The sequence below is a fragment of the Eubalaena glacialis genome, chromosome 12 (assembly GCF_028564815.1).
Source record: "Eubalaena glacialis isolate mEubGla1 chromosome 12, mEubGla1.1.hap2.+ XY, whole genome shotgun sequence".
Taxonomy (NCBI): Eukaryota; Metazoa; Chordata; class Mammalia; order Artiodactyla; family Balaenidae; genus Eubalaena; species Eubalaena glacialis.
This window is the reverse complement of record NC_083727.1, coordinates 105,399,093-105,419,169: the sequence shown is the minus strand read 5'-3', so window position 1 is coordinate 105,419,169 and position 20,077 is coordinate 105,399,093. Positions and strand designations below refer to the sequence as shown.

Here is a 20,077-nt window from a genome sequence, read left to right as displayed (position 1 = left end):
GTCATCACTGCCTTCAAATTCATTCAGATAACATATCTAATCCCAGATTCCTCCCTTTGACATTTTTGAGCGTCTGATTTCTACAGCCTCTTCAGCCACCAAATACTGTGTCTATGCAAGAAACAGAAACCACTCTACGTATTCTAAATAGAAAGGGATTCAAAACAAGGGGTTAGGTCCTCATTTAATTATGGGAAGCCTACAGGACCTGGTTCTGGTCTCGGCCTCCTGAGATGCTCCTGAAGTAACCAGTTCTTGTGCTCTAGGGAAGCTACTGCTTATGAGGCCACTACTTGAAAGTATGCTGAAACCACCTCGGCTGCCTTACAACACTAGGGAGCTGGAGAATGGACACTTGAAGCTATAATCCAGGGGGTAGGGAGTCAGATCGAGTGGCTGTGACTGTGACAGTTATTCCCTAAAGCCCAGGAAAGCTGGAGGGTGACAATGAAATGCTGTGAAAGATAGCTCACCCTCCAAGGATCTTATCACTTGCCATGAGAAACAGCTGTTCAGGTACAGGAAGCCTGCTGCTGCTGCCTCAGTTTCACCTTCCAGATCGCCCACAGGTCTGTCTAATGTGCAGAACTAAATTTGCATCCAGATCCCTGGCTTCTCATGAGTCTAGAAAAAAGATAGAATGGAGTTGGGTGAGCCAGTCACCAACATCGAATACAGTGCCCTGGGAGGTTTTGCCTTTCCTGGGGAAAGATTCCTGCCCATGGTGTGCAGTTCAAAACCACATCACCATTATTTCAGGTGAGGGAGTTTGGTGGCAAGCCAAGTAAGATGGACTTTTCCATTCGCTTTTGCTGGCTGATCTTAATCTTCTTTACAACTCATAAAGGTGAGCTTTTGCTAAAGTTCATGTCCAGCCATCTGCTGTTTTGCTTTCTCTGTGTATTCTTCTCACATCTATCCTTTCAGTCCTTCCCTTCCTCCTGAGCTTCAGTTTTGCACGTCTACTTATTTGTCGACACTTAAATTTAAATATTGTGTTCTTACCTCAAACTCGGCAATTTCTGAAACTGAACTCTTGAATTTGCCCTTCCTAATCTCCTTGTTTGTGTTTATATATAATCAGTCTTTTAAACCTGAAACCTCAGTTTTTTTTGAGTTGCCCACTGACTAAAATCTGTGCCGGTCAGAAATGAAGTTCTGTTGATTCATTCTCATCCTCTCTCTCCAGTGTACCCCCGCTTCATCCCCACTTCTGCTTCATGAACATTGGACTTAGTGCCTTTACTGTTGATTTAGCAATTAAAGATGTTAAGTCATGTGACTGTCCTCTGTTGTTGAACACTCCTTAAATGCTGCTCTGCTTTACTTTATGTTGACTTTACAGATGGAATGTATTAAGCACGCATTTTCTCCTTATATTAAAATAATAAACATTCAATGTATATTTTTCATTTCATTTAATTTGAAAAAGAGAGTCTCTTGCCTAAGATTAGGAGCAGAAAAGGAGAAGAGTTGTACCTTTTCATATTAGAGACCTAACCTTTCAAAAGTGGTAGTTGTCCATTCTGGCCTCACGACACTGTGGCGTTGGGTGGCCTTCATTCAGCATTGTCAACTTGCTCTTGTGAAAGTAACACTCTAGAAGAGAAGTATACGCAGTATCCCAAGTGTTTTGAGACAGGTCTGTTTTTTGTTTGTTTACTAACTCAGCGCTAGGAATTAACTTTATAAATATATCATGGGTGAGTCTTAGTCAAGGACTTCATGACCAGTTCTCTACATCTAATGTTGGAATCAACAGTGGTGCAAATCTTAGCAAACATTTTGTCACTGTAATGAAACTCTGACGCATGAATAAGAAGATGCTTCCCTTACTGACTAGTGGTCGTTAGTAATAGCCTGCATGCAAGGTCTCAGTTTGTTTCACAGGGATAAGATACCTTTTCATCTGGTTCTTTTCCTTGGACAGTTATTCTGCAAAAGTCAGTACTAATATGACAAGGGAATTTATCAACACTTTATAAAAATTCACGTTACAAATGTCAATATTTGATTATTTCAGATACTGAAAATCAACATATGTTATCTTTATTATGAAAGAAAGAGACTCATTTCTGGGTGACCCATCCCGTCTGTTAAAAATGTTAATTTCTCTGGTCTCTTAAGCGGGTGAGGGAACTTTACAGCTTTGCATTGATCAGTACGTGTTGCTTTTCTGTGTCATTACCACTGTTACAGAAACACTTATGAGATTATAACCTAAAACCATCATTATTGAAACTCTTTTGTTGCTGAATCCTAAATTACCACAAAAGATACAAACAACTTAAAAAGCATCCAGAGGAGACAAAAAAACACTGCTTAAAATTTTGATGCATTGGTTCTAAGAGGAGATTGAGATTATTCAGTTTGATTTCTCTTTTTGTGTTATCACTGAAGATCTGATTCAAAGAAATAAACTTATAGTAAAGAAAAGTAATTTAGACACTTGGAAGAAATTGTTGATGTGAAGATTGTTTAAAAAGAAAGAAAGGTGTGTTTTACCAGAATAAGTCCTAATTTTCAAAGGTTTAAACTGAAAAGATTTGTTCCCCTATAACACCATATTTCTGTCTCTAGCTTAGAAGACAGGGTGGGTGGACAAAGAAAGTATCCTTCAATTTGGCCATTTTTTAAAAGACCCACTTTCCTCTCAAATCTTAACAACTAGAAAACATTATGTGTTTGTTTTCTTGATCTTTTTGCTTCCCTCGAATACCCTACAGGGGAGGTCCATGTTAAAAGTAAAATTACCAAAAGACTGTCAACAGAAGGTAATGAGTAGCTACCCTCAATAATTAGTTCTTTGTGTAATTATATATTATTAAACCTTTCTTGAGAAAATTAAAAATACTTTTGAGGTAGTAAAATTACATGCCGAATGAAATCCAGAACTTTCAAATGTGAGAGAGCATAAAAATAGCATATGTTTAGCCATGTGCAAATATGAAATAATGAAGATACTGAACCATCAGTTATGATCCGGGGTTGCCAGGGAGCTATTGTAGACACTGGCCGACTGTGTCTCCAACCGCAATGTCACTAATTTTTGACTGAATGAACGGATGAATGACTGGCTGGGGAAAGCACTGTTAAAGTGCTAGTTTTCTTCAAAACATGTATGGAGAAAATACACTCTCATACTACAGTTATAATTCATGACTGAATTCTAGTCTTGGGAGGCAGAAGAGAGCAGCAAAAGGACCCTTTGTTTTTCTGTCTAGAAAGCTAAAAGTTGAGAAAGAGGATACGATTATAGACTAGAAAGGACGAAACTCCACTATTTTATAACAAAAAGACATAATGTTTGAAAGAAATAGTTGATGACCAGTAAAAGCAAGTATCACTTATATGGAGTGTAGACAATTTAAAGAATTCTTTAATTCAGGGAAGTTTATAGATTATTGCTTTATAATATATAGATTATTGCTTTATAGTGAACTAGTAAGAAAAAAAGGATGCTGTAGGGTGCAGTTTTAACTTTTGAGATTGTTATCAGCAAGAATTTGATGCTGTTTTCTGAAACAGAATATTACAATATATGTATCATGAAGTATACCTGTTGTGACAATTAATATATTCTTCTACTTTAACTGTATTTTCATTATTTAAATTGTTTCGTGTGAGACACCTTAGAACATAACCCCTTTCCTAAACTACTCAGACCTCCCTTGTTTAGGTGTTTTTAATATTTCCCATAAGTTTTAGTGCCAAGTGTTTTGATTCAAACATTAAAGTTGTAAGTAATAGTATCAATGTAAGCTTAGAAGAAGATTGAATATAATACACTTTTCGAAATGCTTATCTATCTCTTCTAGAAAAGTTTTTTGAAATGAAGAAAGGACAATGTAAAGATGCTCTAGAAATTTACAAACGATTTCTAACTAGGATGACACGAGTGTCTGAATTTCTCAAAGTTGCAGAGGTAAGTAATATTAACACATGTATCTGGAGTAAACAGTAGAGTTCATAATCTGGCATGATATTCTGCCACAGAGTCACAGGTTATTAGGGTTGGAAGTGGCCTTGGAAGACATTTCATCCTGCTTCTCACCCAGAGCTGTGCTCTGCGCTCTTGCATTTCAATCAGAAGATCATCCTGTGTCCAAATGAAAGTTTCATGGATGATGAGCTCACAGCTTTGCAAGGTGGTTTGTCCCTCCATCTCACCTCATGGCTGTCCTTGATTGTAAGAAAGTGCTTCCTTTGTATTGAACTGTAGAAAAAAGCCCTTAGAAAAGTCTGTCCATTGTTCTCAGTGTGTAAACGATAAACCCTGACTTTTCTTACTTTGTCAAAATGATTTCAATACAAGGAAAAAAGAAAACAAAGTATAATTAATTTTATAAAGTTTATAAATTGTGTCTTAAGGATGTCTCTTTATACATAATCACAGTAACTGTGTAACCATCAAGTTGTTGTTCCTGAGGTTATCTGTAAATTGGTGTCTTCTCTTATGAAATCCAATGATTGACTCATAGTGGAAATTGTGACATTTTATTACAATCCTTTGTCAGGGTGACAAATGGGTTCTTATCTTGCTTGTCAACTAACTGATTGCTAGGGCTGACGGAAGTGTTTTGTGGGAAGGGTTCTGAAGCTCACCAGCAAAGCATTAAATGCTGTGGACGTGGGACATTCATGCCATGTTTTTGCTGTTTTCGCCATTTTCAGAATATAGCACAAGAACAGGCATTTTATACACGTAATTTCAAAAGCAGTCTAGTCCAAGCATTATTCTTCAAATTTCGTTTATTCACAGGAGTGATAATTGTCACATTTAAATTCCAAGACCAAAATAATCTTGCAAAATACTATCTCTTGAGCTTAGATCCATACAGTTTATAATCAGAATTTGTTAAAAAAAATCAATATGGGAAACAAAAGGTAAAGATTAGCTTAATAAATTACATTTACATTAAAGCATGTTCATGTATGTTTCCATGGGTTTATTGATGTTGGTGGCCTTTAAGGAAGGATAGAATTGCTTGAAACTTTTGCTGCTACACAAGTTTTATTTTTTGTATTTGATATGATTTTCCCATGGTTCAACTGTAATTATCAATGTAATCTAGCAAAATTTGCCTAATTTCTTTCTGTGAGAAGATCAGTTATACCTTAACACCCAGGGCAGAGGATTATTTCACTGTTCGATTAATTCCTGGTGCACATGCTCCCCAGTGTTCCCATCTGATGTTGTGTATATCGGAAAAGTAAAGAGCTGGACATGTTACAGTTTGGGGTAAATATTTCTCTAATCAGCATAATAAGGCTGGGCTCAAGGTCCCCGTGAGAAAAAGGGTGCTTATATATCACTTCCTTCTATTCTTACATGTAAAATTTTACTTTGTGTCTCTTGATAACCTCGTGTTATCACAGGCCCATTTCAGGCTGCTGAGAAGGAGATATACAGAAATTAGATGTCATTTTGAGAGTTTGTCTTTAAACAACATAATAATAAATATTTTAATTTTATTCAAACATGACTAAGACTTTTTATAAAATGGATACTAATTTACAAAATTATTTTTAATAGAATAAACATTAATCGCAATGGGTTAACCATTAGTGTTTTCTTTCACATTTAAATCACATTGTTCATAATTTAAACACTAACTGTTTGGATACCAGTGTTGAATGGTTTGGTTATGATTGGTAAATACAGAAAGTTTTCAACAAATATACGAAGCTTCTCTTTTCTACCAAGCAGTGCTTGTGTGGTGTACATATGTATGGACTCCTACCCAATAAGCTACCCTGTTGTTAATACCATTTGCCTGAAGAATGTGTAGGTGACTTGCAAGAATGTTGTTTTTAAAATACAACTCTATATATAGGCTATATGGCAAATGTTAACATTAAGTTTCCCATCGTATTAAAAGAAATGTGGAGTAATTGAATAATTCCTATGGATATATTCAAATTTTGCAGAGGAATTGCTTGAAGTACAGAAAACTTCCCGTGCTTTGAATTCTTATACTGAAGTCTCCTAAAGCAGACAACTGAAACTTTGTAAAATGGTTATTTTACAAGTAATAGGCATGTCTGCTAAACGCACTTACCTTTTATAGAACTAAGTTTTTCTTAGTTTGCTATTCCAAGTTAAATACCAACTCATAGGAGTTATGTCTCCCAGAATACTTGCAGACAGAAAGTGATGAGATTTCTGTGATACAATCACACTTCAGCTCCATCCTCCAACTTCATTGTGGTTCAGAAGTTCAGGACAGTAAGAATAGCAAAGTAAAGGAAGAATTCCTTTAACAGAGTTACCCACTTAATAGAATTGCATCACCTTTTAAGGAGGTGATTCCAATATTAGGGACCCATAATGCTTTAATTTAACAAACACTGACTTCATTCATATTCATATTTATTTTAATGAATCATCTCAAGAAGTATTGAAATATGGAAATAAATAGAATGAAGTTGCCTTAATTTATAATTTCCATACTTTGAAAGAATGTGAGTTTAGGGCAGACATAAGACAGCCCCCAGCAAAGAATTATCATCCCAAAATGTCAATAGTGCCAAGGCTGAGAAACACTGCTTTATTTTTTATTTTTTTCAACATCTTTATTGGAGTATAATTGCTTTACAATGGTGTGATAGTTTCTGCTTTATAACAAAGTAAATCAGCTATACATATACATATATCCCCATATCTCTTCCCTGTTGCGTCTCCCTACGCTGCTTTAGATATAGAAAAGGCAAAGGAAAGAAGTTAACTCAGCATTTGACACACAAGTGGACTTGCCCCTCTCCAGTTTGCCTTATTCTGTTTCAGGAGCCGACACTTAGGCTTCCTGTATTGGCTTCCACATTTCCATCAGCATAATGAAGCACTTCGTTTCTCACACAGAGACTTGGGTTAACCCGCTTTGTTTCTTTAAGCCTCAATTTCATCATTTATATAGAATGAGAGAATGAAGTTATGATTTGTATTTTTCCCCAGCTTTTTATTTTGAATACTTGTCAAACCTACAAAAGAGTTGATAAACTTGTATAGTGAACACCTGTTTACTCTCTTCATTGATTCACCTTTATTAATATATTCCCATATTTGCAGTCTTGCTAGCACTTTCTTTTTCTGCCCCTCCCTCCCTCCCTTCTCTTCCTTCCCCAAGCTACCAAAATTTAAAATTCACATATGCTTTTATCTAGTAATTCCACTTCTACAAATGTGTCCTACAGATGTGTCCACACAGGTGCAAAGTGATGTGTGCAGCATTGCTTGCAATGGCAAGGGATTGCAAACAACTTAAATGTTCATTAATAGGTGACTTGTTAAATAAATTATAAGACAAGGAAGCTGTTTAAAAATGAGGAAATTCTGTGTATTAATGTGGATATAGTTCCAAGATGTATTGTTAAGTGAAAAGTATAATCCCAGTGTACATAATACACTATTATTGCATAATAATGTGGGAAATAACTATGTATTTATGGATTTCCTATTTCCTTGGATATGCATAAAGAAACTCTGAAAGGATACATCTTGGATGTCACAGTGGTTCTCTCTGTGCTAGGAAGGGTGGAAACTACACCCTGAACAAGTTATTAAAATTCAGTGAACATTTCCTGTCCAGAGGACTGACTGGGCATAATTAACAATTTAAATTTAGTCGAAGCATTTTTTAAAAATTTTAGTTGCCATTAACCATGGAGGAAACCTTTTACACTTCAGTTTCCTAAGTTCTTTTTTCGGGTTCTAGCAAAATTCTGTACATTTTTTATATCTATACTGCCAAAATCATTGCTCTTATATTGAGTGGAAAACTCCGCAAAAAGCACATATTCAAAGTGAGATTGATATATATAATAATAATTATTTTATACCAAGATTGAGCTGTGGTTTTAACTAATTCTATAGGTGATCTAAGAAATTAATTTTTAAAAACCTATTAAGTAACTTTTTTTTAATCCGCAGCAAGTTGGCATTGATAAAGGTGACATTCCTGACCTCACACAGGTAAGTGATTCTCTGAGTGAAAAATTTAGTATGCATGAAATTATTAATCCATAGTTCACCATAAATGGTCTTACCTAGGGCAGAGGCTTGTAAGCATTTAATGCATTTTTGAATGTAGGCCAACCACCTTTCTTGGAAATCCTTCTAACTTACTATTTTTTTTTTAGCTATTAAATATAGTTCTGGAGATAATATGAATATTTTCCTACTCTTATAAAATCGTTTCTTCTTTAAAGGCAACTGTATTTAATTATTGAGCTCATATTTTCATTCTTAAACTTGAATCAAAAGGAAGCCTTGAAAAATGTTTAATAAGTGTTTTATCCATGAAATGTGACTATTCATAGGCATGTATTCAGAACATTTGAACTGTTCTTCCTGCTTCTTCTCCTAGTTTTCAACATGTCCCAGGGATGGAGGAGGGGCACGAATAGCGAGAAACACTGAGGTTGTAGTTCTACTATTCAATACACTGATTTTTGTCTCCCCTGTGAAGGGGAGGAATTTCTATATACAAGAGAACCTTTTTTTAAAAAATAGTGGTAGATGAGTGATTTTCTGGGGACTATCTAGGAAGCAAAAACAATAGTAGAGCTTCCTTATCAATCCTTTTATCTGTTAAGAGGGTACATTGTACGGCTCCTTGGATGTAGAATCAAGATCATTCACGTGCAGAATTACTGTAGGACCCTTCTCATAATTGGCAGGAACTGTTTTTGTTTAATCAACTTGTCATTCTGCTATGGTAAATTTCTGTTCCAAACATGTTCTTTAACTAGAAATAGATGATAGGAGAGAGTTAAGAACTGCTACCATATATACCAGTAATGAATATATGAGTTTTCTGTCTTTGCAAATAAAAAAAAGTTATTGTAATTGAAGAAAATGGTCATAATGAAAGATTACCCATTTTTAGTAGTATCAAAATGTGTTTAATAATTTATTATCTTTATTATCCCTTAAAATGTTTCTATATTTAAATGTTAATCTTAAATTTTTATTAAAAATTAGGGAAACCCAAAGTAATGGTCTCTGTATTTACATTATTAAAATACCAATTAAATACCAAGAATTCTTCATAAATAAAATTCACAGAACAATTCAGAAAATGATGGCATTGTATTTTTTTATTTAAAAGTTGGGGGAAAGTGCCTTCTAATAGACAGAATATTAGTATAAAATATTTTTGCTACTATGAGAAGATAGTGTTCTTTGATCAGGTGCATACCTAAATAAGATATTGGTATCATCTTGGATATGGCTAAAAATTGTGTGCATAAAATGCTATTAAAATTTCTTTATTAGATTATAATCTAATAAAGATTTATTAATTTTGTACCACTGTAATAAAAAGCAAAGAAAATCACTGTGCTTTCATTTTAAATTATTTAATTATTTACATTATGAACATTAACATTTACATTGCAGTTTTAAAAAATAACCCAAATACATGTTAACCTAAAAAATGTAGATATTTAAATATTTAACTCAAGGAATAGCTTTTAGAAATGGTAAATCATCTTTATTTCAACTGTATAGACTGCTCTCACCATGGAACAGGAGTAAATCTAGTCATGTTGTTAGAGAGGCTGGCAGGTTAAGAAGAAAAGAGGTCCTCGTTTATCTCAGTTTGGGCAGAGTCTGAAGGGAGATAAAGAAAGGTTTAAAAGCATACTTAAATACCTTTCTGTTTTTAAAATTAGAAAATTATAGATATCATTGACAGATTTACATACTTGGCTTTAATTTTTAATGATACCGTTATATTCTTTACAGTTTATATAATCTTCTCTCAAGACGTCCAGAGGCATAATATTTTATGTAATGATGTATATTCTGTGTTATTATAATTTGGGGAACAGAGACTCATCCTTAAAGAAGATAAAATCTTACTCTGGGTCTAGTAGAAAGCGATTCTGTGGTAGAGATTCATTAGATACTGGTAACATTCTATCCTCTGCTTTTGTTATGACTTTAAGAGCCACATAGACTTCAGTATTAACATTTATTTTGAAATTACCTCCTTATAAAAAAAATCCTCTAGTTCATTTCTCCAGTGTATATTTAAATCTCAATTCAAAAGTTTTGTGTGCTTCTGAAATTTCTTAATAAGTTACTTAATTGTGATTTCTGTTGGGCTCATGAGCAGCAAAGCTAAACACACCCCCTAATTTTTATTTAGAACCCTTCCACAGGTCTAATTGGAGGCTTGTCATTGAGCTGGGGCTTTAGACCCACTGTGACAGTCTGGTCAGACAGAAGCTGGAATGTGAGCTGTTCTAGGGTTAGTCCTTCAGATAGTGTTAGACCAGAACTAATCTGGAGATGGGTCAGAAATGCCTGGTAGTGTGGACTCTGTTTGAGACCTCTGAGATTGGGTTCTACTCTCTGCCAGGCTTCTCTGTGGCTGCCATGGCCACTGAATCTAGCTGTGGCGATGAACAAAAGCAGCCAGCAAGGAAGAGGATTAAGGAGATGATGGGGACCAGAAGGGCTACCTATTGACTGGGAGTAGGGAAAGGCTGCTCCTAACTGAGAAAGGATTAGAATTCCTCTTGCAGCAAGATGAAACAGAGGGATTGAATGGATGTCTTTCTGGTTAGAAAATGTATAGTAAATACCAGTGTGGTCATCTGTAACCCTTTTTAAATTGTGCCTATAATATCATCATAACAGCATTTTAAATGATTTATAAATACCAATGAAAAACATTTTTAAACACTCAAAAGTACTGTATTGAATAAGAAGTGAGTATGATATCAGAACTGAAATATTCCTCCTCAGCACTTTCCAATGGTTTCTTAGATCTAATAATCAAAAAATTTGAATGACCTTTTGGTTGCTTTTTATTTCCATTTGTTTTTAATGATGCTTTAGGATCTAAAGCATCTGAATTGTAGATGGATGCTTCCTTTTTGATTTTGTACTCACAATCAGCTATGAATTTGTTTCAAGAAAAGGATTTTCAAAATATTATTTCCTGTTTGGTGTGTGTGCATGTGTTCCGAATTTAATATATCTCCATTTATGAAAAACATCTTAGGTTTTGATGTCAGGAATTCTGGTTGATCTGAAAACTACTGGTAAAGAAAAGTCTCCTTTTAAAGACTGTACCACTAATGAATCGGTAACCGTGATACATCACTGTTATTTATTAGCTTTCACAAGCTGCCTCTTGTTCTTTGGGTTGGTATTTTCACCTGATTGGTCTATTGACTTCAGCATTATTTAAAATAAGCAACTAAAGATACTGCTAATTATACTAAAGTTCCTTTTACAACAGCAGAGGCATTCTCAAAGTTTTGCCCCTCGGAAATTTGAGACAGTTTTCATTTTTGTCTGCTGCATGCCAGGATGTGCTCAGTGCCATAGATAGAGCTCAGAAGGCCAATATTCCTACACTCAACGAACTTTACTATCAAAGTAGTTTTTTCCCCTCCAGAAATGTTTGAGGAGTTTATTTCTGTTAGATTTCACATGTCCTAATAAGAGATATAAATGATGAAGCATTTTTAAACTTCTAAGCTAAAATGCTCCAAACTTAATTTTATGTGCAATGCCTTGCAAAATAACACCTCTTAAAGACAAAGTCAGTTTTGTAGTCTGTGTTCTTGGTCACATTTCTCTCAACTATTGTGATTTTAGTGACTACTACTTTATTTTTAATTTTTTTCTTAAATTATTAAGAAACTTTACAAAAAGTATGAAATTGGAAACTATCATCCTAGTTTTTGTTTTTTTTGTTTTACATAATTAAGAAACTATATAGGAAAAAATACTACTTCTTTTGTTATCCCATACTGTTCTCTATTTTATAACTATAAATAGCATTTCTTAAACAGGTTTAGCACAGAATCACATTCCTTTTACATTGCATTTAATATTCAGAGGACCTAAGTCTTCCAACTGGAGAGAGGTTCTGTGGCTTGATATATTTTTTCTTACTGTGATCCCAATGAAAAGAATGGAAACCGAAAAGTTTAAAGTTATATGCCCGGGCTTCCTAGGTTCCATTATTATGACAATTATAATTATTACTATTATGACAATTATAATGGAAGTTATCAGGTGTGAATTCATCTAAAAATTGTGAATCCATTTCTGTCTTCTTCCTTTTAAAGTTACAATACACATTCTGTTTATTAAGTGAGCACATCTTAGTAGTTTACAATTTTTCTATAGAGAAAAATTTCCTTTATCTCTTAAAAATTCATTTTTTAAAACTTAGAAGTATACCCCTAGTTGTAGTTTACTGGAATTTGCTAAGTCAGCTTTTACCTGACCTATATTAAGAATTCTAATTTTTATAACTTTCAAAATTTATTATATCTCCTGAAAGTCATTTTTTCTACTCTACAGTAATTAACTTTTTATATAACGTTCACAGGGCTGTCCCTTTCTACCCTACCTTCATCACTTTGATCAAGTTAATATTTTTGTTCACTTACTAATTTATATTTATAAATTTATGTGTGGCTCACTTAGTAATTTACACATACAATAATCTCACATAATTATATATATAATAATATTATTGTTAAGACAGTATATGAGTCTATTAGTGAAATGAAAATGAATATTAAATGTACTAAACAATTTTAATAAGAATTTTATTTTCATTTGTCATTATAGGTGCAATGTAAAATGTACAGTTATACAATTTTTTAGCAGTTTGCATAGTTACTTTAAAATCCCTCAGAATTAATTTTATATTAATTTTAAGAATAATTGTCAAAATTAAATGTATCTATAAATGTTATGCCAGTCTTTGAATGCCTATGCTGCTGTTAAAGTCTAACTTGGGTTAAGATTATTCGAGAAAGGTGAAATTAAATTCCTAATGCTTGAGGAATAGATGGGATGGAATATTTATATGAACCTATTATCTCTTCTAATATACAGCAAAATGCCATCACTTTATATTGCCTAAAATACGATGATAAAAACATTCAGGTACTTCTTAATAAAAGAGGTGAAATATATTAAATTTGCCAAAACACAGTAGTCTGTTATAACATTAATATTTGCTAAAGTTACTTTACTATGTATATAAATTAAATAGCTCAATAATAAGAAAATCTGAATTGTGGTTGACTATTAAAGTTGTATTTTTTCCCCCACAACTCTCACTTACCCTCTCTTTTTTAATAAAGTAGTAATTTTCCCTAATATTTCAGTCAAATATGGATAAGTGAGATTTTACTGTATTTTCATATTTCTGTAAGTTTGTATTTGGGCACTTATATTTTTGACTTGGATACAAATACCTTTACTTTTTTCACTGTGGTCTTATGGAAACATATGATGAACTTGATTTAATTGAGTTTACTACATTTAAGTAATATCTTAGTAAAAGTCTATCCAATGTCATTTCTACACCGAAACCACACTGTAACACTGTTTGTTATGCAGTGAAGTTAAGTACATGTATGATGGGCCTGTTGGAGATTCTGTGGAATTTAAATATTTAAGTACCAAAAGACCCTGGAATGAAATTATCTCCCACATGTATTAGGGTGCCCAGACCTGCACTATACAAAGTTACAGTGATGTTCCAGTGTATTTATTTTGAAAGAAAGCGATGCAGACATTTATTTTTTACTTTCTTATTGTAGGCTCCCAGCAGTCTTATGGAGACCCTTGAACAGCATCTAAATACATTAGAAGGAAAGAAACCTGGAAACAAGTACGCATTAGTTGTATATTCTAAATAAGATGAAAAATACTAGAGTCATTCTTTATACAGTGAGATTTATCACAGTACTACCGTTTTAGGGTATGCTTCATTGTAATTATCCTGAGTTCTCTGAAAACCCCTACCCTTCCCATTAACTTACGACATCGTGACCCCATTATAGGTAATCTGTCTGCAGGCTAATTCAGCAAACTAGTAGGTTGTACCTGTGTTGGCTGGACTTGCTGATTTATTTATTATTTTGCCCTCAGAAGGGACTCACAATCCTCAGAAAAAGAATTGCTCGTGCTAAAAATTGAGGCTGTCATCATTGGGAACCCAATTTCCCAAGCAGCCTTGAACACTCTGTTTTGTTATCAAACCTACTGTGAAAAAGCAGAGCCTTCAGGAATGGCTTTCTGGACTTCAGACTCTCCCCACGTGGACCCTTCGGCATGGCATGCTGCTGACACTTGACTCAGAGTTATTTTTCTAGACAGAGTAGCAGTTGAGCAGTGATAAGTGTAGTTTTAGTAGATTTTCAGCCTTTCTGTTTGGACACTTAGAGTTTGGACCATTTTTCCTGACTGCATGCCAAAAATGTCCAGGTTCCGTTTTTGTCTCCTCTCCAGCCGGGGTCATACTTGTCGGTTCACAAGACCTGGTACTTTCCCGTCTTTGTGCCTCGCTCAGAGTGTAATTCTGCTAATGTTGGGTGCCTCCCCTCCTTGTCTCTGCATGCGTGCATTTTACACATCCTGGGAGGGCCATCTCGTGAGGGCTTCCTTAATCATGCACCACACTGTTTTATGACTCCCCTCCCCACCTTCCCTGCCCCGATATGTGGTTTAAATGGATTTTCTGATTCTTAAGGTCAGGGACTATTTTATACTTCATTATCTCCACCTAAAAACGTAATGTAGCTCTCTCTACAGAGTCATCTTGAAATCTGTTTTTGTTGGTGATCCCAGCTTTATGTTGATTCTGTTTAGATCGACAGCAGAAATTGGTAGAGACAACCCGTGAACTGCTCATTGCAGGGCTATAGGCTGATCGTGGATTTTACCTGTGATACAGCTATCAAAATGCACCTCCTTTCTGCTTGCTTCTCTCTGGGCATTCTCCCAGAATCTAGACTCTCGTGTTTTGAGTCACTTTTTTGCCTGTTGTTTAGCTAAGGCTGATTTCTGTCATCTTTTCCAAGTTAGTATAAAAATTATTGCATGTCTTAAGTTTTCGATGGTAAACAACAGAATAGGGCTCTCTCAGGCTGTGATGGCAGAGCTATTTGGAATGATGGATGACAGGACCTCTCAGGGGCTCTGTCAAGGTTGTACCATTGTCCAAGGTCTCTCCCCACTTCAGTGTGGCCATGGACAATCAGACGTGTGTGGGTAGATTGATGTCAACTGAAAAGACGTGCGAGTATATTAAGTCACAAAAGAGGGTGCCTGCTTCCAGTAATTGCTGCCTCCTCCCACCCCTCCCGTATTAGGGTGTCTGGGAAACCAAATGAGTCGCCTAGGATTTAAGCCAAAGGAGGCAGGAAGCCTGAGAAATGTCCCTCTTCCTGTGGCAGATGGATCCCTTTAGCTGAGGAAATATGCATATGCCAGAGTTAGAGCCTCTCCCTTGGGCAATGCAGGATGCGCATGGGTGCAAGTCAGCTTCTCCACACTCTTCCCCCCTCAGGTCCCCGCACACCGCACAGGTCCACCCTCTTCCCTCCTGAAATCTGCCAGGGCTGCAATCCTGTGAGAAGCCACCTCCTAGAGTGGATCTCATCAGCCCTAACTTCAGCTCTAAAGCCACCCCCTTGTGGCTGCTGCCAACTATTTTTGGACTATTTAGCTCTGGACACTTGGTTACATTTCTAAGAGTAGTAAAATAAGAACTTAATGATCTTCTGTTTTGAATTACCTTGTGCTGAGCGTAATTTTCCTCTCTCCTTTAAAATCATTTTATGCTTGTCAGATTTCTTTTCTGAATTGGCTGAGACCACCTATGAACTTGTCTTTTGCTTATTCCCTATTTTTAAAATAAATGAACTATAGTAGTTAACTATTTTCTTCTTTGTATGTTTGTGCTTACCTGGGACCTTAAGTGAAGGGTGAGTACTATATTGAGTGACTTTTTTTGCATTTGGTTATTCCTAAAAATGCAAAAAACACTCTTAAAATTCCATATTTGGTATTTAGAACATTGAAATCTGATTTCTGTCCATTTTACACATCTGTGTTTTTTCATTATACTTTTAAAATTTTCTCTTAAGGTGACTCGCATAAATCGTTTTATTTTGGTCTTGTTTGATCAAGACTAACAGACTCTCTTAGTTGTATATTCAGATATTCCTCTTAGATTTTAGAAATCAAAGACTTTTTCACTTGTTTAGTAAACAAAAGATTTCCCTATGGCACATGGCAGAAGTGCCAAAAGACAAGGCTATAAAGAAAATTAATTACTTAAACCGGTTTTCTTTGTCTTCTGGTAGCAGTATAAAACTATTCTAACCTCTAAGTCAAGTAAATGCATAAAATGAAGCATTTTCAAATGTCTGCTAAAAAATATATAGGCCTTTTATATTTAGTGCCTTATATCCACCGATACTCATTTTTGAAATTCTATGCAATACTGTGTGATATGCCTTTGTATATTGTCTGTTTCTGTAATTCCACAGAACAAAAGAGAGAAATTGATTTTATTTTATATGTGGGTTTACTACGTGTTGAGGGTTAGTAAAGAAACTCAAGTTTATTGTAATTAAAATTATTTGGAAGAGATAGGTTTTTCACATCTGTGTTTTGTTTGTCTTTCTGGCTAGCATTTTTGACCAAAAACTGTGTAAGGATTAGTGTTGTGAATAAGAAATAAAATTTCTTCTTTCGATAGTTTACCATTAACATGGGAAGTGTAAACCTTAGCATTTTCTGTGTTCATCATAGAAACCCTGGATTTGTTTGTAACATTTTACAGGATCTATGGGTCATGCATTCTCTTCTAAAATTACATTCATGCTTTATTTTCCCCCAACATGGTTCACCATGTACTAAATTTCTCTAGCTGAAGTTGTTGAAATAAGTATCAGGCTTTAAATAATATCATTATATATAAAAGATTGTAGCATTTTCTTTTATAAATGGCGAATAGCCAGTAGGGCAGAAAATCAGCTGAGGAACAGGTAAAAAGAAGCAATTTGTGTGTTGTGTAGGAGAGGAACAAATGTGCTGGGCTCCCCTGTGTTTTTATCAGGACAGGCTGGAATGTGAAATGTGCACAGACAGACTTGGACTGGAGCCTGAAATCCACCATTAAAGAATGATGAGACTTTGGCGAGTTATTTACCTCTCTGAGCCTCAGAGCCCTCAGACTTTAATCAGTGTTGAGTGATGCTTTTTAAAGCTGTGGCCCCAATGGGAGCACCTCTGGTTCTACCTTTTTGATGAAATCATGGCAAAACCTGGATCTAGTCCATGGGAACAGAAGTCATACATCCTGACAGTTTAGTTTCATACAAAATAATTTTTAAGATGTTTGGTTAATTTATTTTTAAGATGTTTGGTTAGTTTATTTTGGTTAATATGTTTATCTGATATAAAACAATGAGATAGGTTTGCTTCCTTCAAAGAATTTGGCATCTAGTGGAGAAGACAGACGAATAAGATACAGTGCTTTAAGTGGGATGATAGTGGGAGACAGTAGGAGATTTTTTTGCTGAATCCATGGGGTAGCTACAAGTGTCATTTAATAATAGCACTCATGCGAGAGCTTGACAAAGTGATTCTTGTGCCAATTATGATATTCTGTACTTAGGTTTGAGCATGATATTCTTTAGTAGGAGGTAGAGAAATTCTGTCATTTTTACTATATCTTTATTTTGCTACAGAGTATAGAATATGTTAGAAACTTTTATGTATTAGTTTGGAAATACAGTTCAAAAAGTTCTCGTTCATCCTCAATTCTCTTTTCTGTATTAATATTGCTCACTGTGTCAGTACCACTAAGAATTGGTTCATGAAAATCTCTTGAGAGAGAAACAAATTAATTTCAATTAACTCATTCTTAGAAACTGACCACATCAGATGGCTTCTATGTTTTATTTGCAGAGTTAAGGCTATTATTTTCTTGGATTTTTATTTAGACTTAACTCCCTTCCTTTTCCCCATATGTAAAGAGAAAAAAATGGTAGGGGTGGAGGAATTACTAACCAAAAACTCATTAGGGAATTTTCAACCTCAGTACTAGATTTTTAGGTTCCTAAGTTTCTGAGATATAGAGAATACTGTGATTCCATTTATTTCAGTAGACCCTTGGTGAGCAATATAGAGAAGCATATATCCTTTTCTTCATAGGATATGTTACTCTGAAGATAACAGCCCAACTACACATAACCTAATCGAGTGTAACCCTTAGGCTTCTATCTTCCTTATATCACAGAAATCTGTTAGACCTTGCTTTCGTGTTCATTTTAAGTGAAAACTACATTTAGACAGGAAATGGCAGGCTTATGTTTGCAAATGAAGTTGAACATAAGAGGTATTAATCTGGCATATAATATTGTTAAATTTCTTTTGCTATATCCAATAAAACAAAAATTCATGATACTGTACAAAACTCCAGTTACTAAATCTCTGCTGATTTTATTTTACTCCTGCCACGTGTGATATTTTCTCTGTAGATAAGTAGAAGGGCATCCCTGCCATCCTCTGATACCCTGACGATAGTCTTTTTATTGAAATGTCTCTTTTTCTTCATTTTGTTTCCTTACTAATTTATTTTCCACCAACTCAGGTTAGTAAAACCTAAGCTGTTTAGGCAGTCGTCTCTGAAGCATTTTGCTAGAAATGATATACTATAATCAGTGCTACCAGCAATCTAACTGAAAAAAAAAATGTATTTCTTCCTGATTTTCCCTCACTCCCTTAGACACAAGCATTGAAGTTGCTCTTCTCTTTCCAGCTCCCAAGTTCTCACAGGATAATGGGGATATTTCTCATAGATAGTTTTCATTACAGCCATGAAAAAAACCAGACAATCTCTAGGAGTACTCACAGTGTGGAGTATTCACAGTGTGTCTCATCTCAGTGTGGAAGCTGAGACACACATCAGGCACAGGGCTTGTAGGGATCTTTTTTTTAATTCTAGTGTTCCTTTTAGGTATCACAATTATGACTAAATGAATCACAATGTTGCTTTAACCTTAATGGGTTTTCTAACTTTTAAAAATAATAAACCGGACGGTTTTTTAAAAATTCTGTAAAGCATTATTTTTCCCAAGTTTTGGCAAATTTTTTTAAAATTCCAATTTGAACAGTTTATTTTTGATGGACGTAGGCAATAAAGATCAACTCGAATAATTAATTGAGTTGCTAGAGATACCAAAAAAAAGATTTTGAATTTAAGAATTTCTAATCCTAAAAATGAAGTGGATGGGAGACATTGGAAGCAGATGTCGTAATTGAGTAAAAGATAAAATATATTTTAAAAATAGTTTATCCATTACTAAAAAAGTCTATATATAAACAAGTTAATGCTTGACCAAGCAACAAACTTAAGTGCTTCTACAAATGTATTCATGTATATCCAGTTTTAATTCTTTTTGGTTGCCTTTTAGATCTGGTGCTCCCTCTCCATTAAGTAAGGTAAGTTTGTTTTTTGTTTTGTTTTGACCATTTTAACAACTTTTTTTTTTTTTTTCATTTTAACAACTTTTGATTGTACAGTTCAGTGGCATTAAGTACATTTACATTCTTGGGCAGCCATCACTATCATCCATTTGGAGAACATTTGTCATCTTCCCCAACTGAAACTCTGTACCCTTTAAACACTAACTCCCCATCCCCCTCTCTGACCACTCTCACCCCCAGCTCCTGGCAGGCACCATTTTACTTTCTATCTCTATGAATTTGATTACTCTAGGTACCTCAAATAAGTGGAACTGTCCTTCAGTATCTGTCCTTTTGTGACTGGCGTATTTTACTTAGCATAGTATCTTCAACGTTCATCCATGTTGTAGCATATGTCAGAAATTTCCTTTCTTTTTAAGTCTGAATACTATTCGATTCTATGTGTGTACCACATTTTGTTCATCCATCCATCCATCCATTAATGATCACTTGGGTCACTTCCGCCTTTTGGCTATTGTAAATAATGCTCCTGTGAACATGGTGTACAAGTATCTGTTCAAGTCCCTGTTTGCAGTTCTTTTGGGTCTACACCCAGAAGTGGGATTGCTGAATCATATGGTAATTTTATTTTTAATTTCTTGAGGAAAGGTAAGTTTTTATGTATTCCCCTTTATGTTAGTTTCTTAGTCATACAGCAGTGTCATAAGCAATGTCTACTTAGCCCTCTATCTGGACTAAATTTTTCTTTAAGTAGAAGAAATTTTCATACATTTATATTACAACTGAAAACAAATGTGTCAGTGTTAA

At 34.8% G+C, this 20,077-nt stretch overlaps 1 protein-coding gene across 25 annotated transcripts in view; it reads left to right on the top strand.

Annotated features, from left to right (window-relative positions):
• SNAP91 (synaptosome associated protein 91) overlaps positions 1-20,077 on the top strand; it is a 159,025-nt gene that overhangs the window by 60,908 nt on the left and 78,040 nt on the right. For 16 of the 25 annotated variants that reach the window (XM_061207593.1, XM_061207594.1, XM_061207590.1 and 13 more), the window contains exons 7-10: positions 3,819-3,925; positions 7,931-7,972; positions 13,588-13,658; positions 19,258-19,285. In XM_061207593.1, coding sequence (XP_061063576.1) covers positions 3,819-3,925; positions 7,931-7,972; positions 13,588-13,658; positions 19,258-19,285 — 248 coding nt within the window. Of the gene's footprint in view, positions 1-3,818; positions 3,926-7,930; positions 7,973-13,587; positions 13,659-15,750; positions 15,757-19,257; positions 19,286-20,077 lie in introns of all 25 variants that reach the window. The other 9 variants (XM_061207596.1, XM_061207595.1, XM_061207592.1 and 6 more) reach the window with 2 other exon arrangements.